This window comes from Anomaloglossus baeobatrachus, chromosome 5 (assembly GCF_048569485.1).
Source record: "Anomaloglossus baeobatrachus isolate aAnoBae1 chromosome 5, aAnoBae1.hap1, whole genome shotgun sequence".
Lineage (NCBI taxonomy): Eukaryota > Metazoa > Chordata > Amphibia > Anura > Aromobatidae > Anomaloglossus > Anomaloglossus baeobatrachus.
The window spans coordinates 397,711,984-397,730,522 of record NC_134357.1 but is presented as its reverse complement, the minus strand read 5'-3'; the positions used below and the strand labels follow the sequence as shown (position 1 = coordinate 397,730,522).

Here is an 18,539-nt window from a genome sequence, read left to right as displayed (position 1 = left end):
TTTTGTATATGCAATTTTATTTGTACAATAAAACAATATTTTAGCCCAATACTTGGTAAATGTTTGATACCTGAAGTGCTGTTTCTCGAGTTTTAGCGTCTCCTCAGGTGGTTTAGTGTTGTCATAGAGGCAAATCTCAACTGATGTTATTTTTTTACATCATAGCTATTAGTAATCAAGTCTGTTGACATGTAAGCACAGCAAACCTACCAACATTTAGAATGGTAAATTCTGGAGATTTAAGCCCCACCGCTATGAAACACCCCCAAGTGACCGCTTTACATGGTGCTTTGCTTAATCTCGCCTTTCTTATGTCCAATTTGCGAGATTAGCCAGGACTATAGGCAAGTATGACACAATATGAGATACCTTCATTTTCGCTGTGACTTCCAACTGCTGAGACCACATCTACTGTTGAGCAAGTAGCTAACTATTCGTACTCGCTATGCTGTTAGCAAGTCTGTCCGCTACTTGCATATTTGTTACGAGTAGCGGCCGCAATGTAAGTCAATGGGAAATATTCGCGAGTAATCTGAAAGCCATACTTTTGGTGCGAATAGTACGGCTTTCGGGTTACTTGCTACTTAGCGAGTATTTCCCATTGACTTACACTGCGCCCGCTACTCATAACGAATACGTGAGTAGCGGACAGTACTCGCTAACAGCATAGTACTCGCTCAACACTAATCACAACCAATTTAAAAAAACAGGGCTCTGAACATCCCCCTAAGTGAAAAGGATGTGGCGCATGTGCACCTCTCCTCCATTCAATCTCGACCACACTACTGGAGATAGATAGATGAGCACTTTACTCGGCCATTTTCAGTAGTCGCACAGAGAATGAATGAACATGCACATGCTCTACCTCTTCTCCATTCCGATGGTACTATTCAGAGCCCATTCCCAGGATCAGCGATCAGACCTCCAGCAACTAGTTAGTTAGTTATCATTTATCCTATGGATATCCAAACTTAGGAGAACCCCTTTAAGAAAATTATTTAATAAAATCATAGAATTGTAGGGTTGGAAGGGACCTCAAGGGCCATTGGATCCAACCCCCTGCGAGTACAAGTTTTCCTAAATTGTCCCAGCTATATGTATATCCATCTTCTGCTTGAATATTTCCATTGAAGGAGAGATCACTACCTCCTGTGGATTTAAATACACTGAAAGGACCACCATAGATTGGGTAGATATGTCTTAATACAGCTAAATCCAATCTATCCTTGCAAATCAAATGTTTAAGCCGACATGTAGTTATAGAAGGTAAGGAGGTAATAGACATACCAGATCTGCTGCTTAACCCCTTCAGCCCTCAGCCTGTTTTCACCTTAAAGACCCGGCCATTTTTTGCAATTTTGACCAGTGTCACTTTGACAGGCTATAACTCTGGAACACTTCAACGGATCCTGGCGATTCTGACATTGTTTTTTCGTGACATATTGTACTTCATGTCAGTGGTAAATTTAGGCTGATATGTTTTGCGTTTATTTGTGAAAATTTCGGAAATTTGGCGAAAATTTTGAAAATTTCGCAATTTTCAAAATTTGAAATTTTATGCCCATAAATCTGAGAGATATGTCACACAAAATAGTTACTAAATGACATTTCCCACTTGTCTGCTTTACACCAGCGCAATGTGTGAAAAAAAAAAAAAATTCCGTTAGGAAGTTAGAAGGGTTCAAAGTTCATCAGCAATTTCTCATTTTTCCAACAAAATTTACAAAAAAAATTTTTTAGGTACCACATCACATTTGGAGTGATTTGAGAAACCTAGGCGACAGAAAATACCCAAAAGTGACCCCATTCTAAAATCTGCACCCCTCACTCTGCTCAAAACCACATCCAAGACGTTTATTAACCCTTTAGGAGCTTCACAGCAACCAAAGCAATGTAGAAGAAAAAATGAAAATTTTACTTTTTTAACACAAAAATGTTACTTTAGCCATAAAAATTAGTATTTCCACAAGGGTATCAGGAAAAATGCATCATAAAATGTATCATGCATTTTCTCCTGAGTACACAGATACCTCATATGTGGTGGAAATCAAATGTTTGGGTACACGGCAGGACTCGGAAGGCAAGGAGTGCCATTTGAATTTTTGAGTGCAAAATTAGCTGCACTCATTAGCGGACACCATGTCGGGTTTGAAGACTCCCTGAGGTGCCTAAACAATGGAGCTCCCCCATAAGTGACCCCATTTTGGAAACTAGAGCCCTCAAATATTTTTTCTAGATGTTTGATGTGCACTTTGAACCCCTGGGGGCTTCACAGAAGTTTATAACGTTGAGCCGTGAAAAGAAAAAAAGTTTTTTTTACCACAAAACTGTTGCTTCAACCAGGTAGCTTTTTTTATCACAAGGGTATCAGGAAAAAATGCACCATAAAATGTATTGTGCATTTTCTCCTGAGTACGCAGATACCTCATATGTGGTGGAAATCAAATGTTTGGGCACACAACAGGACTCGGAAGGCAAGGAGCGCCATTTCACAGCAAAATTGGTTGGAATTATTAGCGGACGCCATGTTGCGTTTGGAGAGCACCCTGAAGTGCCTAAACAATGGAGCTCCCCCACAATTGACCCTATTTTGGAAACTAGACCCCTCATGGAATTTATCTAGCTGTTTAGTGAGCACTTTGAACCCCTGGAGGCTTCACAAACGTTTGTAATGTTAAGCCGTGAAAATATTTTATTCTTTTTTTACCACAAAATTGTTTTTTCAAACAGGTAGCTTTTTTTTCACAAGGGTATCAGGAAAAAATGCACCATAAAATGTATTGTGCAATTTCTCCTGAGTACACAGGTACCTCATATGTGGTGGAAATCAATTGTTTGGGCGTACGGCGGGGCTCAGAAGAGAAGGAGCGCCATTTCACAGAAAAATTGATTGGAATTATTAGCAGACGCCATGTTGCATTTGGAGACCCCCTGAGGTGCCTAAACAATGGAGCTCCCCCACATGTGATCCCATTTTGGAAATTAGACCTCCCCCCATACAAAAAAATTAGTTTGGCGAAATAAAAAAATACAGACATCAGTAAAAAAATGAATAAATAAAAAAAAATATGAGCGCCTGCCACTAAGACCAGTGCCAAACGTGAGAGCAATGCACGAGTCTCGCATCGCATCATCCACTCCAGTCTGGAAGCGAGCAACTGCGCTGGTTAATGCGATGCGAGGATGCGGGGCAGCAGATGAGAAAGGGCGCAGCGGATGGAAGATGGGAAAGGGCGCAGCGGATGGAGGAGCGGCAGAGGATGGGAAAGGGGGCGCAGCGGATGGATGATGGGAAATGGCGCAGCGGATGGAGGAGCGGCAGAGGATGGGAAAGGGCGCAGCGGATGGATGATGGGAAATGGCGCAGCGGATGGAGGAGCGGCAGAGGATGTGAAAGGGCGCAGCGGATGGATGATGGGAAATGGCGCAGCGGATGGAGGAGCGGCGGAGGATGGGGGGGAGGGAGGTGAGATGGGGATACCTACCTTACAGGATGGATCTAGGCAGCAGGATTACAGCAGACAGAAGAGGCAGCAGATGAAGGAGGCAACAGATTGAGGAGTGTGAGAGGGGGCAGTAGATGAAGAGGATGGGAGAGAGCAGGCAGCAGATCGGGGAGGGGGGCAGAGTCTGATGGGAGAGAGAGATGGCACATGGAGGAGGGGGCCCCGGGGGGAGGGGGGCCCCCAGAACATGGAGGGGGGAGGGTGGCTTGCAGCACATGTGGGGGGAGGGTGGCTTGCAGCACATGGAGGGGGAGGAGGTGTAGTGGCGATGGAGAAGGGGCAGCCGATGAAGAAGGCGGCCGACCGGGAACAGTGGGGGCCGATTCGGGGGCAGCAGCGGCTGAAAAAGGTGAGTGCGACGGCGCCAGGGACAGTGGCGAGCGTGGCGGCGGGGATAGTGGCGAGCGTGGCGGCGGGGACAGCGGTGGATTGGGAGCAGCGGCGGGGCGATCGGAGACAGCGGCAGGGCTGGTGGTGCCGATCGGAGCCGCAGCGGGGCTGGCGGTGGCGGGCGAGGCGATCGAAGACAGCGGTGGGGCTGGGGCTGGCGAGCAGGGCGATCAGAGACAGCCGCGGGGCTGGCGCTGGTGGGCGGGGCGATCGGAGACAGCGGCGGTGGCGGGCGGGGCGATCGGAGACAGCGGCGGTGGCGGGCGGGGCGATCGAAGACAGCGGAGGGGCTGGCGGGGCGATCGGAGACAGCGGCGGGGCTGGCGGTGGCGGGCAGGGTGATCGGGGACAGGGGCAGGCGATCGGGGACAGGGGCGGGCGATCGGGGACAGGGGCGGGCGGCGGGGGCAGCAACTTCCCGATGGGCACCTGCAGAGACCGCTCTCCTCGGCTTTCAGGGACGGACACAGGTCACCGGCCCTAGATCCACGGTGATTGGAGAGATCGGTCACAAGACCGGTCTCTCCAATCAGAGCTGGGGGCGGGTGAAGCATCGATCACCCAGCTCCAGCCAATGGCCAGTGCTACAGCAGCACTGATCAGGGCTGGATTTCAATGTTCCAGCCATTTTCAATGGCTGGAACATTACAGTGACTGTAATTGGCTGAGCGGCATTCGTCAGCCAATCACAGCCTCTGTAGGTTCGGGGAGGAGGCACCACCCCTCCTGAGGTCAGGCAGAGGTCCCCTCCTTCCCGAATCCACTGTTTAATTAAACAAATTGGACTCCCCGGGGCTCCGGGACCGCGATTTCGCCATGACGTACTGGGTACGTCATGGGTCATTTAGCACCATGTCACCGTGACGTACCCAGTACGTCAAGGGTCGTTAAGGGGTTAAGGGAAGGGGGGGAATTATCTGCTACGTAAGAAGACTCGTAAATTGCTTACTGAGGACGTGGCACTGAGATCCATATACCACCTTTAGGACGGATTCACATAATTTTTTTTCTTTAATGCAAAAGAAAAAGGCCGACTTTCATCCGTGTGCTGGATCCAATTTTCATCAGGTTTTTTTTTACCATCCTTGTGACATCTGATGTTCTTGTATTTAAAAAAAAACGGATTTCTTAAGCTTCACCTAACATACGGTCAGTGCAAAACAAACAATATATACAGATGAAAAATGAATGACACCTGTGTCCTGTCTGATCTTTTTTCATGATGGATTTACCTTAGTGAGGCAAACTTGGTCTACATTGAATTGATTATTAGGCCCCATTGTACTTTCCCATTTACACACAAGGCACTGAGATAGGTGAAAACTCAGAAATAATAAATCTGGTCACTGTAAATGAATGTGATTGTGTTATGTTTACAGATCTATAAACTGATGACAGAAAATGCACACACATCTTTGGAAATTGACAATTACAGTATGGACCTCACTCAGCTTAAACAGAGGTATGCCATTACGTTTCCTAATACTGGTAAAAACATTGTACATGTTTCCAACAGCTTCTAAGCATTGATTTACAGTATAATACCAGTGGCACCTTAAGTGCTGTGCAATGCAGTGAAATACATTTACGATTCACAGTAATTGCTACCAACAACATGTCCTTAGAGGGAATCAGTCACCAGGGTTTAGCTATTTGAGAGCAGCATGATATAGGGGTAGAGAGCCAGCGATGCATCACTTACTGGGCTGCTCGGTGCCATTTTCATTAAAAACTGTTTTCTCTTCCCAGTTCTTTGAATGCTGAGTTATGTATAACCCTGCAGACCCCACTGATTGACAGTTTTCAGTGTACAATGTGCATAGGCAGAACCCTACCAATCAGTGGTGATGGGAGGTGTCATACCGAGTTCATGTGATTTTAACAAAATTTTACAAAGTAGCCCAGTAAGTGACACTTCACTGGAATCAGTGTCTCTACCCCTTCATTATGCTGCTCTCAAATCAGGTTTAGCAAAAACCTGGTGACAGATTCCATTCAAGGAAACTGTACTGTACAGCAATGAGTGTCCTAGTTTATCACTTAAGGCTATGTGCCCACGCTGCGGAAAATGCACGGATTTTGCCGCGGATTTCTCACGGAAAAGCCGTGGATTTTCCGAAAATCTGCAGCAGCGGCACTTCCCAGCCATTTCAATGGCATTTTGGAAATGCTGTGTCCATGCTGCGGATTTTTCCGCGGCGGATTTGCCGCGGATTTTGATCCGGAAAAATCTGCAACATGTCAATTATTGTTGCGGATTTTGATCCGGATTTTGGCTATAGAATTGGGGAAAAAATCTGCACCAAAATCCGCGGCAATTCCACGGTAAATCCGCGGCAAATCCGCACCTTTGAAAAGAAAATTTCTAGGACCAGGTGCAAGTGAAACAGAGCGGCCACATATTAGCCAATGAAGGAAGACAAAGAAGCGCACAGAGAGAAAGCTAGTTGAGTTCTCATATTACGTGTAGATCTCAAATTACGGTGTAGATTAATGATCTTTTTTGACCTCGAGAACCATATTCAGCTCTTAGAGAGGGTTGCGAGCCACATTCAGCTCCTGACCCCCTAATAGTAATGACTCTCAAAGCCCCCATTTCCGGTATAATGATAGCAAAAGCTTCCCCAGAAATCACACCATGGCAGTTTATCAAGATCCAGGGGTTCCCACAATACCCCAATTCAGATGTGCTCCTATTTGTGGGACTACTCTTAAAATACACCATCTGGAGACCTGCTCTTTATAGCTGTTTGGCAGACCTGGTGCTAATGCACCAAGCCTGTTGACAGCCAAGAGCTACACATCATGGGCACACAAGCCACATTTGGCTGCCGAGCCACAGGTTTGGGTCCCCTGGTGTAGTTATTGGACCTTTTAAAGATGCCCATACATGCTGACTAGCCATACATATGCTTGTTTGGCCTATATATGTTTTTTTCTGACCTCTGTATATATGTTTTCGGCAGGTGTGTAAAAATGCTGGATAGTAAGAATGTGTTAGAAAATAAAAGTGTTAATATTAAATTTTTATCAATTATAAAATACAAAGAGAATGAACATAAGAGAAATCAAAATCAAACCAATATTTGGTGGGACCACCCTTTGGCTTCAAAACAGGATCAATTTATCTAAGTACACTTGCTCACAGTTTTTGAAGGAACTTGGCAGGGAAGTTGCTCCAAGATCTAGGAGAACCAACCACAGATCCTCTGTAGCTTGTGCAATTCCTTCTGTCTCTTCATGTAATCACAGACAGACTCAATGATGTTGAGAATTCTTAAAGGTAATCTGTCAGTTGTTTTTCCCATCTCATCTGAGAGCAGCATGGAGTAGGTAAAGAGAACCTGAATCCAACAATGTATCACTTAGATCACTGAGTGCAGCTGTTCTGACACAATCAAAGATTTAGATTTAGCCATGCAACAGAGATGAAAAAGCTGCCCCTGCCCATAATAGGCTTTCAATGTACAATGTCTATACACTGTGATCTGCTAATCCCAAGAGGGAGTGAAGTCAGACAACATGGCAGGAGCCAGCAAGTCACAGCAATGATAATGTCCCAGTGATAGAACACAGAGTTTACATAAACAACACCACAGGAGCTTGACATGTGATACATTAATAAATTCTATGGTTTAACCCTTACAGCATGCTGTCCTCAGATTACATAGCAAAACTTGCTGACAAATTCCCTTTCATTACCTTATCTGTATGTTTGGGGTTATTGTTCTGATGCAGAATAAATTTAAAGCCAATATCAGAAGCCTCCCTGATAGTATTGCAAGACACATAAGTATCCACCTGTATTTCTCAGCAATGAGGATACCAAACGAACATTGAGAAGCATAGACTCAGTAGCTAGCCAAGGAAACTTAGCGTGTAGATGAAAGACACATCATGCTTACTTCCCTTTGAAATCAAAAGATGTCCAAGAGTACCATCAGCTCAGAAATGGCAGCAACCAGTGGGAGCAATCTACACCTATTCACTCTTTGGAGACATTTGGCCATCAGTGGTCTCAGAGGTGTATTCTCAAGTTTTTAAATTGCTTTCACTTGACATGAAAATAAGCAAGTTTGGAATTGACTTGCTTTTTCTATCTGCTGTCATTCTCCTGAAAGACAGCTTTTATCTTACATAGTGTACAACTCCTTTCCAAAGAGATTAGACTCCAGACCCTGGCCAAGAGTGTGCAGTATCTACATTACAGGAGAGGAGTTAATTCTTAAAAACCCAGTCAGCCCTCTCTAGCCTATTGATTTCTATACGTTTAGCTACACATCTTCCTTCCCCTTTCATCTTCTGAAGAGATGCAGTTATAAATCACCAGCCCACAGCTTTCAGAGCTGGCCTGCTAAGTAATCACATCTCTCTGGTTTCACTTTCGTACCTGTGTGTTTGTTCAAATACAGTGTTCAATATTTTATCTGTAAATAAAGTAATAGACGTATACACTCAAGAACAGACCACTGATAGCTGAATGTGTTACAGCAGAACTTGTACTGAGCGTAATAGTTCTACTACTAGCACAGTTTTACTATTCAACTAAACAAACTAAGGAAAATGCATAGCTCTGAGCTGCTCAAGAGACAATTTAGGATGCCAATTGAATGGAAGAATTTCTGCAAAAAAAACATATGCTAAAAAAGATATGGAAACAAGGCCAAGCGACTCTATGCATCAAAATATAGGAACTGAGGTGCAGAAAAATGATAGCAGGCTCTGTGGCCCGAAGAGTCAAAAGATGAAATAGATGGCTGTGATAAAATGCATTTTGTTCCTCGAAGATATGGTCAGCAGTACAATAATGAATGTCGGCAAGTTTGGGGCTTTATTTCAGCAAACAGAGTTGGGAATTTGGTTAAAATGTAATGGTGTCCTCACTGCTGAGAAATACAGAGGGATATTTATCCATCATGTACGATAATTAAGAAAGCATCTGATTGGCTCAAAATAACCTGTAGGTTTAGTGTTAATCTGCAGGTTAAGGCTAAGTTCACATGTCATCCGTTAGAATGGATCATGCAGAGAGCCACTGGGAAACTTATTTCGTCCGGATCCGTTTTTTTAACATGGGAGTCTATGGAGAGTGGATTAATTAACGGATTGGTATTTATCTTCCATTTTTAACGGATTCTGTAAGAACAAATTCAAATACAACGGATGGCTAAATAGTTATCCGTTAACGGATCCGTCCTCCATGCACAAGACATCTGTTATTTAACAACGGACAAAAAAGTTGTGTTTGCACAACTTTTTTGCCAACGTATCTCTGCTGGATCTATGCTAACGGATGACTACAGGAGATGTGAACTCAGCCTAAGGGTATGTGCGCACGTTGCGTACTAGCCCAGCACCGTAAAAGGTGCGCTTCAGAGCGCAGCTGAAAAGCTCCATTCTGAAGCGCATGGTGCCGGCGAGAACGTGCGCTCTGCCTGCAGCTCCTGCCATAGACAGAGCAGGAGCTGCCGGCAAAGCGCACGGAAGAAGTAACATGTCACTTTTTTTGCGCAGCGCTTCGGCAGTAGCCGAAGCGCTGCGCTCTAAAACGCCACGTGCGCACGGCCCCTGCACAATCTCCATAGACTGTGCAGGGGACGCAGGACGCATGCAGTTACGCTGCGCTACAAAGCGCAGCGTAACTGCATGAATTTACGCAACGTGCGCACATAGCCTAATAGCGTTAAGTGCCCAGCCACAGTACCGAAGGTACGGCACCTGGGAGAAGATTAACTTTATTTCTCCCTGGAGCTGCCAGCTTCCAGTAATACAGATGTGCCGATGCACCTTCGGCACAGATGGTGGCAACTGAAACATGCTCCAGCACTTACTAACAACTGGCTCAACAGTTCATTAGTGTCAGTCAGTGTTGGGGCGTTCTGACAACCGATGCTCTCAGTGCAGTGAGTGGTGATTGGAATTACTTTGGGTATGCCTGCATGACTGAAAGCTAGCGGCTACTGCGAGAAATAAAATTAATTTTTTTCCCAGGTGCCGAACTTCCTGTACTGCGGCTGGGCAACTTCATAAAGCTATTAACCTGCAGATTAACCCTATATCTGCAAGGTAATAGCATTATTGGACCCTTTCCACTACCTTCAGTGTAAGGAAGACACAGGAGTCCTGGAAGCAATTATGTGGCCCTGATCTCAACATCGATTCTGTGTTGGATTATATGAAAAGATAAATTTGTGGTTAGTTCTCCAAGATGTTTGGAATAATCTCTCTATTGAGTTCCTCCAAAAACTGTGTGCAAGTGTACCTAGACAAAATGATGCTATCATGCTGGCTTGAAGGTAAAGGACGGTCACACCAAATGTTGAGTTGATTTGGATTTCTCTTTTGTTCATTCACTTTCCATGTTTTTCATTGATGAATATAAACTATTAAAGGGAACCTGTCTGGTGCACTATGCTCCCAGAACAACAAGCAGTTCTGCATGCATATTGCTAATCCCTGCCTAGCAGGCCCAGCATCCAGTAGCATAGATAATGAGATCTTTAGAAAAAGTAGTCATAATGATCCTTAATGATATGCTAATAAGCGAGGGGACTAGTGGCAAGGGCATTAGTTCTTGCTCTCATTCCGCCCTCTTAGCATGTTAGTACACCCACAAGGGAGTGCTACGATGCTAGTCAATGCAGCATCACCAGCGGTGACGTTGGTACTTGTGTCCGCTGTGACCGCAGATCTAAATTCCCGGCACTTCCGGTCATGCGCAGTATGAAGCCGGGTATATGGGTCCCGGGTTCAGAGAGGTTTAGTGCGCATGACCGGAAGTGCCGGGACTTCTGATCAGCGGTGACAAGATTAAAGTTCCATGTAATATTTTTATTTTTAAACCATTCTTACAAGGAAATTGCAACACCAAAATGGACAAGCCGTAGAGTTATTCAAATTGAGGAAGCACCAGGTGACAATAAGATTTGCAATTAATATAATTTTCAAGCATGTAGCTTCAATCTGTGGCATATGGAAGGTGGAAAGCATTTTTATTTAGCCACATGAACCAGCCATATTTTTTAGCCACATGAACCACCCATTAGGTCTTGTGAGATGATTTTGCGTTGCCTCCTGTATATCGATGTACCAATTATCACCACCTGATGCAAACTGAGAGGGACACAAATCTTGAACTGGGAGGCTGTTATCACTCCTTCAGCCAAGAGGTCAAGACTGTTTAACTTTATGTGTCACAGTGGTTGGGGGAACAGTGATGAACTGGAATAACAGCAAGTGGTGCACTGAGAAGAACCTCTGTATGGAGGGATCATCAGAGTAGAAATATGGCGCCTAGAGATCCATTCTCTACTGCAAGTGACATTAGAAGACACAAACCAAGCTTAAGGAGTCCAACAGTGTCTACACAAACCATCAGAAGGGGTTTGCATGATATTTGGCTGAGCTAGACATTCAGCTAAAGGTTTTCCATTGATCTCACACCACTGATTTCAAAAGCTATCATGATACAGAACTAGAGGTATATGCTCTTCAGACTTTTGACTTGAATGCAATGATATCCAGAGATTGATCTGAAGACTAGAGATGAGCAAACCTGAGGTTCAGTGTTTGGCATTCATACTAAACACAGACATTTGAAAAACAAATAAAAAAACAAAACAGAGTTCGGGTGCTTTATGTATGCAAACCAATCATACCAGAATCGCTGTGCTCGGGTACGCTCGGTGCTTAGCCCAGTGAGAGCCGCTTGCAGTGTTTGAATGGCTCACACTGGGGGTAACATCAGCATGATTGCATGTAGTGTGCACCAAACAAAAAAATGGAAAAAAATAAACCTCACTCTCCCCCAGAAGTGCTCTCTTTATGGCTGGCTGCAGTTGTAGGAAATCCGAACTGTCTATTTAGTGACTTCCATTGGGGTTCAATTCAAGTCCAATTCCCAAACTGAACTTTATCTAAAGTCCGGCTGAACTCGCCAAACCGAACTTCCACTGGTCCGCTCATCTCTATTTAAGACCACATAGGAAATGTCATGAAAAGGGCTTCATGTGGGAACATCACACTGGTCCTCTCCCAGGATTATGATGTGGGATGGCCTAATATATGATAGTCTTCATTCCAGGTACACTAACAATACATTATTATATTGATCTGATGTGGAGCCAGGAGACATTTTTCAACACGACACACGTTACTTGAGCTATTGTAAGCAGCTTGTGTGTCCTGAACGTGCTTCCATAGACTGCACCATCTCTGAACTTGTCTCCAATCTAGCACATCTGGGATGTCCTTGGTCAGGTCGGCAATTCCATAAGGAGCTTCCAGCAGCGAATCTTGATGATTTATGTGTTGAGTATGGCAGAACATTCCTCAGACAGTGGTTAATAATCTCATTATTTTCAGTCAAGAAGTGTAGCTCCGTGATTTCTGCTCAAATTAGATGCTGAATATATTGAGATGCTTTGAAAATTTTGTTTTTACTTTTCCATAATTTGCATGAAATTAAAGTTTAAATTTTGTGATTTTAACAGTAAAAAAATATATATCAGAATATCATGGGCCAATATAGCTGCCCTTCTTATCAGTAGGTCATAGGTCTTACATCCATGGTGTCTGTCAGTTTCTTAATCTGTTGACGATCAACTTTTTTACAGAGTTCAGAGAGGTGATTGTTTTCCTTCACTGTAAATCTCCCATTTAAGGGGTGCTTCATACACAGCGAGATCGCTGCTGAGATCGCTGCTGAGTTACGTGTGCGATCTGGCCCCTGCTGTGAGATCGCTGCTCGTTACACACAGCCCTGGTTCGTTTTTTTATTGTTGCTCTCCCGCTGTGACGCACAGATCGCTGTGTGTGACAGCGAGAGAGCGACGAAATGAAGTGAGCAGGGAGCAGGAGCCGGCATCTGGCAGCTGCGGTAAGCTGTAACCAGGGTAAACATCGGGTAACCAAGGTGGTTACCCAATATTTACCTTCGTTACCAGCCTCCGCCGCTCTCACGCTGCCAGTGCCGGCTCCCTGCTCTCTGCACATGTAGCTGCAGTACACATCGGGTTAATTAACCCGATGTGTACTGTAGCTAGGAGTGCAGGGAGCCAGCGCTAAGCAGTGTGCACGGCTCCCTGCTCACTGCACATGTAGCTGCAGTACACATCGGGTAATTAACCCGATGTGTACTGTAGCTAGGAGAGCAGGGAGCCAGCGGTAAGCAGTGTGCACGGCTCCCTGCTCTCTGCACATGTAGCGACGTTATGATCGCTGCTTCGTCGTTGTGTTTGACAGCTAAGCAGCGATCATAACAGCGACTTACAAGGTCGCTGTTACGACACAGAAAATGGTGACGTAACAGCGACGTCGTTGTCACTGTCGCTATGTGTGAACCCAGCCTAAGAAGAGCTCACAAGTTCTCAGTAGAGCTTAGGTCTAGTGAGGAAGGGGCCATGTCATTATTCTTTCATCTTTAAGGATTTTTCTGGTTAAGCCAACTAGTGAAGACTTTGCTGCATGTGATGGAGCACTGTCCTACATAAAATAATGGTTTTCTTGAAAAATTCTGACTTTTTCCTGCTTGAAGAAAGTGTCTTTTAAAAATTGGGAGTGGTTTTAGGAGTTTATTTGAGTGCATCTTCAAACTCAAAAGGCCCAACTATCTTATGCTTAATAATACCAGCCTATGGCAGTTCCTCACCTCTGAGTTGAAGTGAAGGTCTGTGCCCAGTGCTGATTCAGCCACAGACCCAACCATCTGTGCCGTCAAGAGTCACTCTTATCTCATTAGTCTATAAAACCTTTTAAAAATCTGTCTTCAGATATGTCTTGGTCCAGTCATGACGTTTCACCTTTTGTATCATGATCAGTGGTGGTCGGGTCTTAGCCTTCCTATTTTATTTTTGTATATCTACTCTGGCACGCCCCTCCTCCTCTTTTGGTAATTATTTCTTTTGTTTCATATTGCTTTTACATTTGTCCTTATCGTATGTCAATAAATTGAATTGTAGATTATTTCCCTATTCTTTGAATACATTTTTTAAGTTATATATTTTGCATTGAAAGTCTGGGGTGGGTGGGGCAGTTTTCTCAGCTCTGCTACATTGCTAAATCTAAAAATGGTGATGGTCTCACAACTGCTGCACCCAGTAATCAAAGTGATACATCATTGGATTCAGGGCATCTTTGCCTACATTGCTGCTGTTCAATGAGGTAACAAAAACCTGGTGATAGACTGCCTTTAAACATTTATTGCAAAACTGGTAATTAAGTCAGAGTAGTGAAGAACCTTTTTAATAATTGTGCACACAGTGTAGAGCATTTCTTGTAGTATTATGAGTACAACCATTGTACAGCACCTGTCTATAATTTCAAAATATATCTTACAGACGATTACATCTTTTTTCAGCTTTTCCAGAGAGGCTACCATAAAGAACGAAATTTTAGAGAAAAAACAAGTCCTGCAAACAATGGCAGATGAATTTACACGGGACATCTCAGCTTTGAAAATGATTATTAAAGATAAGGAAGAAGAAATACAAGACTTTGTTTTGAAACATGAAGAGGTATGAGAAATAGCTCTCCCTAGTTGTGGGGCAATGCTGTTACATCATAAACTATTGTAACATCTTGGCTGTTGGATGCATTGGTTGGATCATTCCTCTGCTGTTCTTGTAAGAATTCTCAGGAGTGCTTGGCCTAGTCAAGTGTAACTGTTGGGAGAGATAGCTGCCGCCTCAACAATTGTTCAAGTTACAGCTGACTACTGTGTATGGAGGGCTTTACTCTGCTCTCCCCATACAGAACACAGGTACTCGGCCGTATAGGGGAGTGGGGAGTTGGGGAGATAGCTGCTGGCCCAACAATTGTTCAGACTACAGCTGATTACTGTGTACAGAGGGCTTAACTCTGCTCTCCTCATACAGAACACAGATATTCATACATATAGGGGAGTGAGGAGTTGGGGAGATAGTTGCCGGCCCAACAATTGTTCAGACCACAGCTGACTACTGTGTACAGAGGGCTTAACTCTGCTCTTCTCATACAGAACACAGATATTCAGACATATAGGGGAGTGAGGAGTTGGGGAGACAGCTGCCACTGCCAGCCCAACAATTGTTCAGACCACAGCTGACTACTGTGTATGGAGGACTTAACTCTGCTCTACACATAGAGAACACAGGTATTCGGCCATATAGGTTAGTAGGGACATGGAAGAGATAGCTGCATGCCTAGGAGAGTATTCGGGCAACACTTGTGTAATATGTTTGGGGGTCGTAACACAACAGAGAACTGCTTTTCCCTTGTGGCAGTTTTGATAAGTCTTTCCCTTTGTGAGCATGTCCTCGTCTAGCGTCAGTACACATAACGTACACAGGATTCAGTGCCCACATTTTTTTTACAAGCATATAATCTATGGATTACTTCTCCAGTATTTATATGCAAATGCAGATTTACGAGGGTATTTTACTTAATCATTTTCCATGTTCCCACAGACAAGAGGATGGAGATTACCTAAAAAAACAGTTTTTAGTTCTAATTATACGTTTGTGGAGTATCGAGCTGCATTTCCCTTGGGGAAGAATCCGCATATGAGCGAGTTGTAGCAAGTGCTGAACAATCTGCCAGCAGCTTGTAACAAACATGGCATCATCACTAGATGCTTCAGTACATGTCATGGCCGTGATCCCCTGCCAAGACACGGTGCTGCGTACACTTACAGTAAAAAGGAAGTCCACGTTAGTAGGGTCCTCGATAATAAGTGGATCACAGCGACAAGATATAATCTGTGGAGAGAATCTAACAGCGAGTGATTCATTTCCCTGCAGCGCCACCACAGGGAGAACAAAGCATTATGGGGCTCTGAGAAAAATCAATGAGCAGTCAATGCACTACAGTGCTCATCAATCCACTACATAGTGTAAAGGTGGCCAAAGGGTGCTTGTTAGCACAGCAGTTTTTTTGTAAAAATGCCATGTATTTCTAAAGGGGTTTTTTTTCAGCCATTTTTAGTCTGTCAAAAATACGTAAGCACAACATATAGCGTATTTTCTGTGATTTTTTTAATTTTTTTTTGCATACAATTTGGGGTGTTTGGCATCTTTTTCTAACCTTGATGGTCTATTTTCATGCATTTTTCCATAATCTTTTTCTATAGTAAAAGATACTTGAAATACAGAAATATAAAGCTGTGTGTTTAAAAAAAAAAAACAACACAAAAAAGCTGGGGAAAATAAGCACAGCAAAAAAAATCTGTGTGAAGAAAGAAGTAAAAAAAAAAGTGTGGACATGGCTAGCCCCCAAAGTATTTACATACACTTTACAGGGATAGCAAGGGGCAGAAGGGAGCATGATACCCGTATGTGGCGGCTAACAAGTAGAGATGAGCGAACCGGTCCCGGTTCGGCTCGAGGTCGGTTCGCCGAACGGGGGTCCCGTTCGAGTTCGGTTCGTCGAACGTTCGACGAACCGAACTCGAGCCAATAGGCTATAATGGGAGGCAATCACAAACACATAAAAATGCATTATAAATGTACACAAACAGTTAATAAACATTGCCATAACACTTACCGGTCCCCGCGATCCCTTCTGCACTCTGTCTCCTGCCGCTATTCCATCCGATGATCGCTTAATCCTCCCGGTGACCTGCACTGCCAGCAGAGATGCAGGACCTATCGTGACGTCAAAATAGCCAAGTGACCAGTCACGTGGCTATTATCTCATTGGCTACAGACTGGTCACATGACTATGACACGTCATGTAGGACCTGCGAGTGCATCTCTCCGGTACACGGTGCACATATGTGTATTGCCATGTACCAGCGACATGCTCTAGCACACGGTCGACTCCCCGTTCCGTTAGGGACCGGCTGACACAGCCGGTCATTAACGGAGATCACCGTTGCCATAGCAACGCAGTTAGCGGTGACGTCACCGCTAACCGCGGCTCCGAGAGCACCGTTGCTATGGTAACGCGTCTGCCAGCGTTACCGCTGTTACCGCTGACAGCCAGCAGTGATCACTCACGGAGTGAAGGCTGCACGCTGCTGCACGATTGTAGTGAGGATTGTAGTGAGGATGAGGTTCCCCAGCCCCAAATGATGAGCTGGTGAACCTCATCCTTCCTCACTACAATCGTCACTACTACTACACTAGAAAGAAAGAAGACAGAAGAGCAGGATCGTGGAGGGCTGACAGGGGGTAATAAAGATGGAGTCTCTAATGTGTCTGTGTATTTATTTCTATTAAAGTATTTTTTCTCTGTGTGGTGTTTTTTTTTAACCCTTTATTGGAGATTCTTAATGGCCGGGTCAAACGTGCCTGACATTAAGAATCTCTGGCTTAATACTGGCTAGTAAAACAAAGCCAGTATTAACTCATGATTACCCAACAAGCCACCCGGCTCCAGGGCTGTTGGAAGAGTTGGATACAGCGCCAGATGATGGCGCTTATATGAGAGCGCCATTTTCTGGGACAGCTGCGGACTGAAATCCGCAGCAGAGGCGCCCAGAAACCTCGGGCTAACCTGTGCTGCGGATTCCAATCCCCAGCTGCCTAGTTGTACCCGGCTGGACACAAAAATGGGGCGAAGCCCACGTCATTTGTTTTTTAATTATTTCATGAAATAAGTGAAATAATTAAAAAAAACGGGCTTCCCTATATTTTTGGTTCCCAGCCGGGTACAAATAGGCAACTGGGGGTTGGAGGCAGCCCGTGGCTGCCTGCTGTACCTGGCTAGCATACAAAAATATGGCGAAGCCCACGTCATTTTTTTGGTGGGCAAAAAAATTCTGCATACAGTCCTGGATGGAGTATGCTGAGCCTTGTAGTTCTGCAGCTGCTGTCTGCTCTTCTCCATACAGATAGACAGCAGCTGCAGAACTACAAGGCTCAGCATACTCCATCCAGGACTGTATGCAGAAGTTTTTTGCCCCCTGAAAAAATTATGTGGGCTTCGCCATATTTTTGTATGCTAGCCAGGTACAGCAGGCAGGTACGGCTGCCCCCAACCCCCAGTTGCCTATTTGTACCCGGCTGGGAACCAAAAATAAAGGGAAGCCCTTTTTTTATTATTTCATGAATTTCATGAAATAATTAGAAAACAAATGACGTAGGCTTCGCCCCATTTTTGTGTCCAGCCAGGTGCAACTAGGCAGCTGGGGATTGGAATCCGCAGCACAGGTTGGCCTGAGCTTTCTGGGCCCCACTGCTGCGAATTGCAGTCTGCAGCCGCCTCAGAAAATGGCATTTTCATAGAAGCGCCATCTTCTGGCGCTGTATCCAACTCTTCCAGCACCTGCCTGCTATACCTGGCTAGCATACAAAAATATGGCGAAGCTCACGTCCTTTTTTTGTAGTTTTTTGGCAAAAAAAATAAAAAATGCTTCCCTGGATTTTCCATTGCCAGTGAAGGTAACACCAAGCAGTGGGGGTTAGCAGCCAGTAGCTGCTTGGATTACCCTTAGCTAGCAATACAAAAAATGCAGCGGGAGCCCATATATATTTTTTTTAATTATTTATTTAAATAACTAAAAATAAAATGGGCTTCCCTGTATTTTGATTGCTGGACATCACAGTGCTGTAAAAATAAATCTTTAAAAAAATGACGTAGCGCTCCGCGGTATTTTTGATTCTCAGCGCAGATAAAGCAGACAGCTATGGGTTGCCACCCCCATCTGCCTGCCGTTACCTTGGT

At 44.5% G+C, this 18,539-nt stretch overlaps 1 protein-coding gene across 1 annotated transcript in view; it reads left to right on the top strand.

Annotated features, from left to right (window-relative positions):
* KRT222 (keratin 222) overlaps nucleotides 1–18,539 on the top strand; it is a 119,622-nt gene that overhangs the window by 43,406 nt on the left and 57,677 nt on the right. Inside the window, exons 4-5 of the mRNA XM_075350163.1 lie at nucleotides 5,276–5,358; nucleotides 14,254–14,410. Of these exons, the coding sequence (XP_075206278.1) occupies nucleotides 5,276–5,358; nucleotides 14,254–14,410 (240 nt within the window). The remainder of the gene's footprint in view (nucleotides 1–5,275; nucleotides 5,359–14,253; nucleotides 14,411–18,539) is intronic.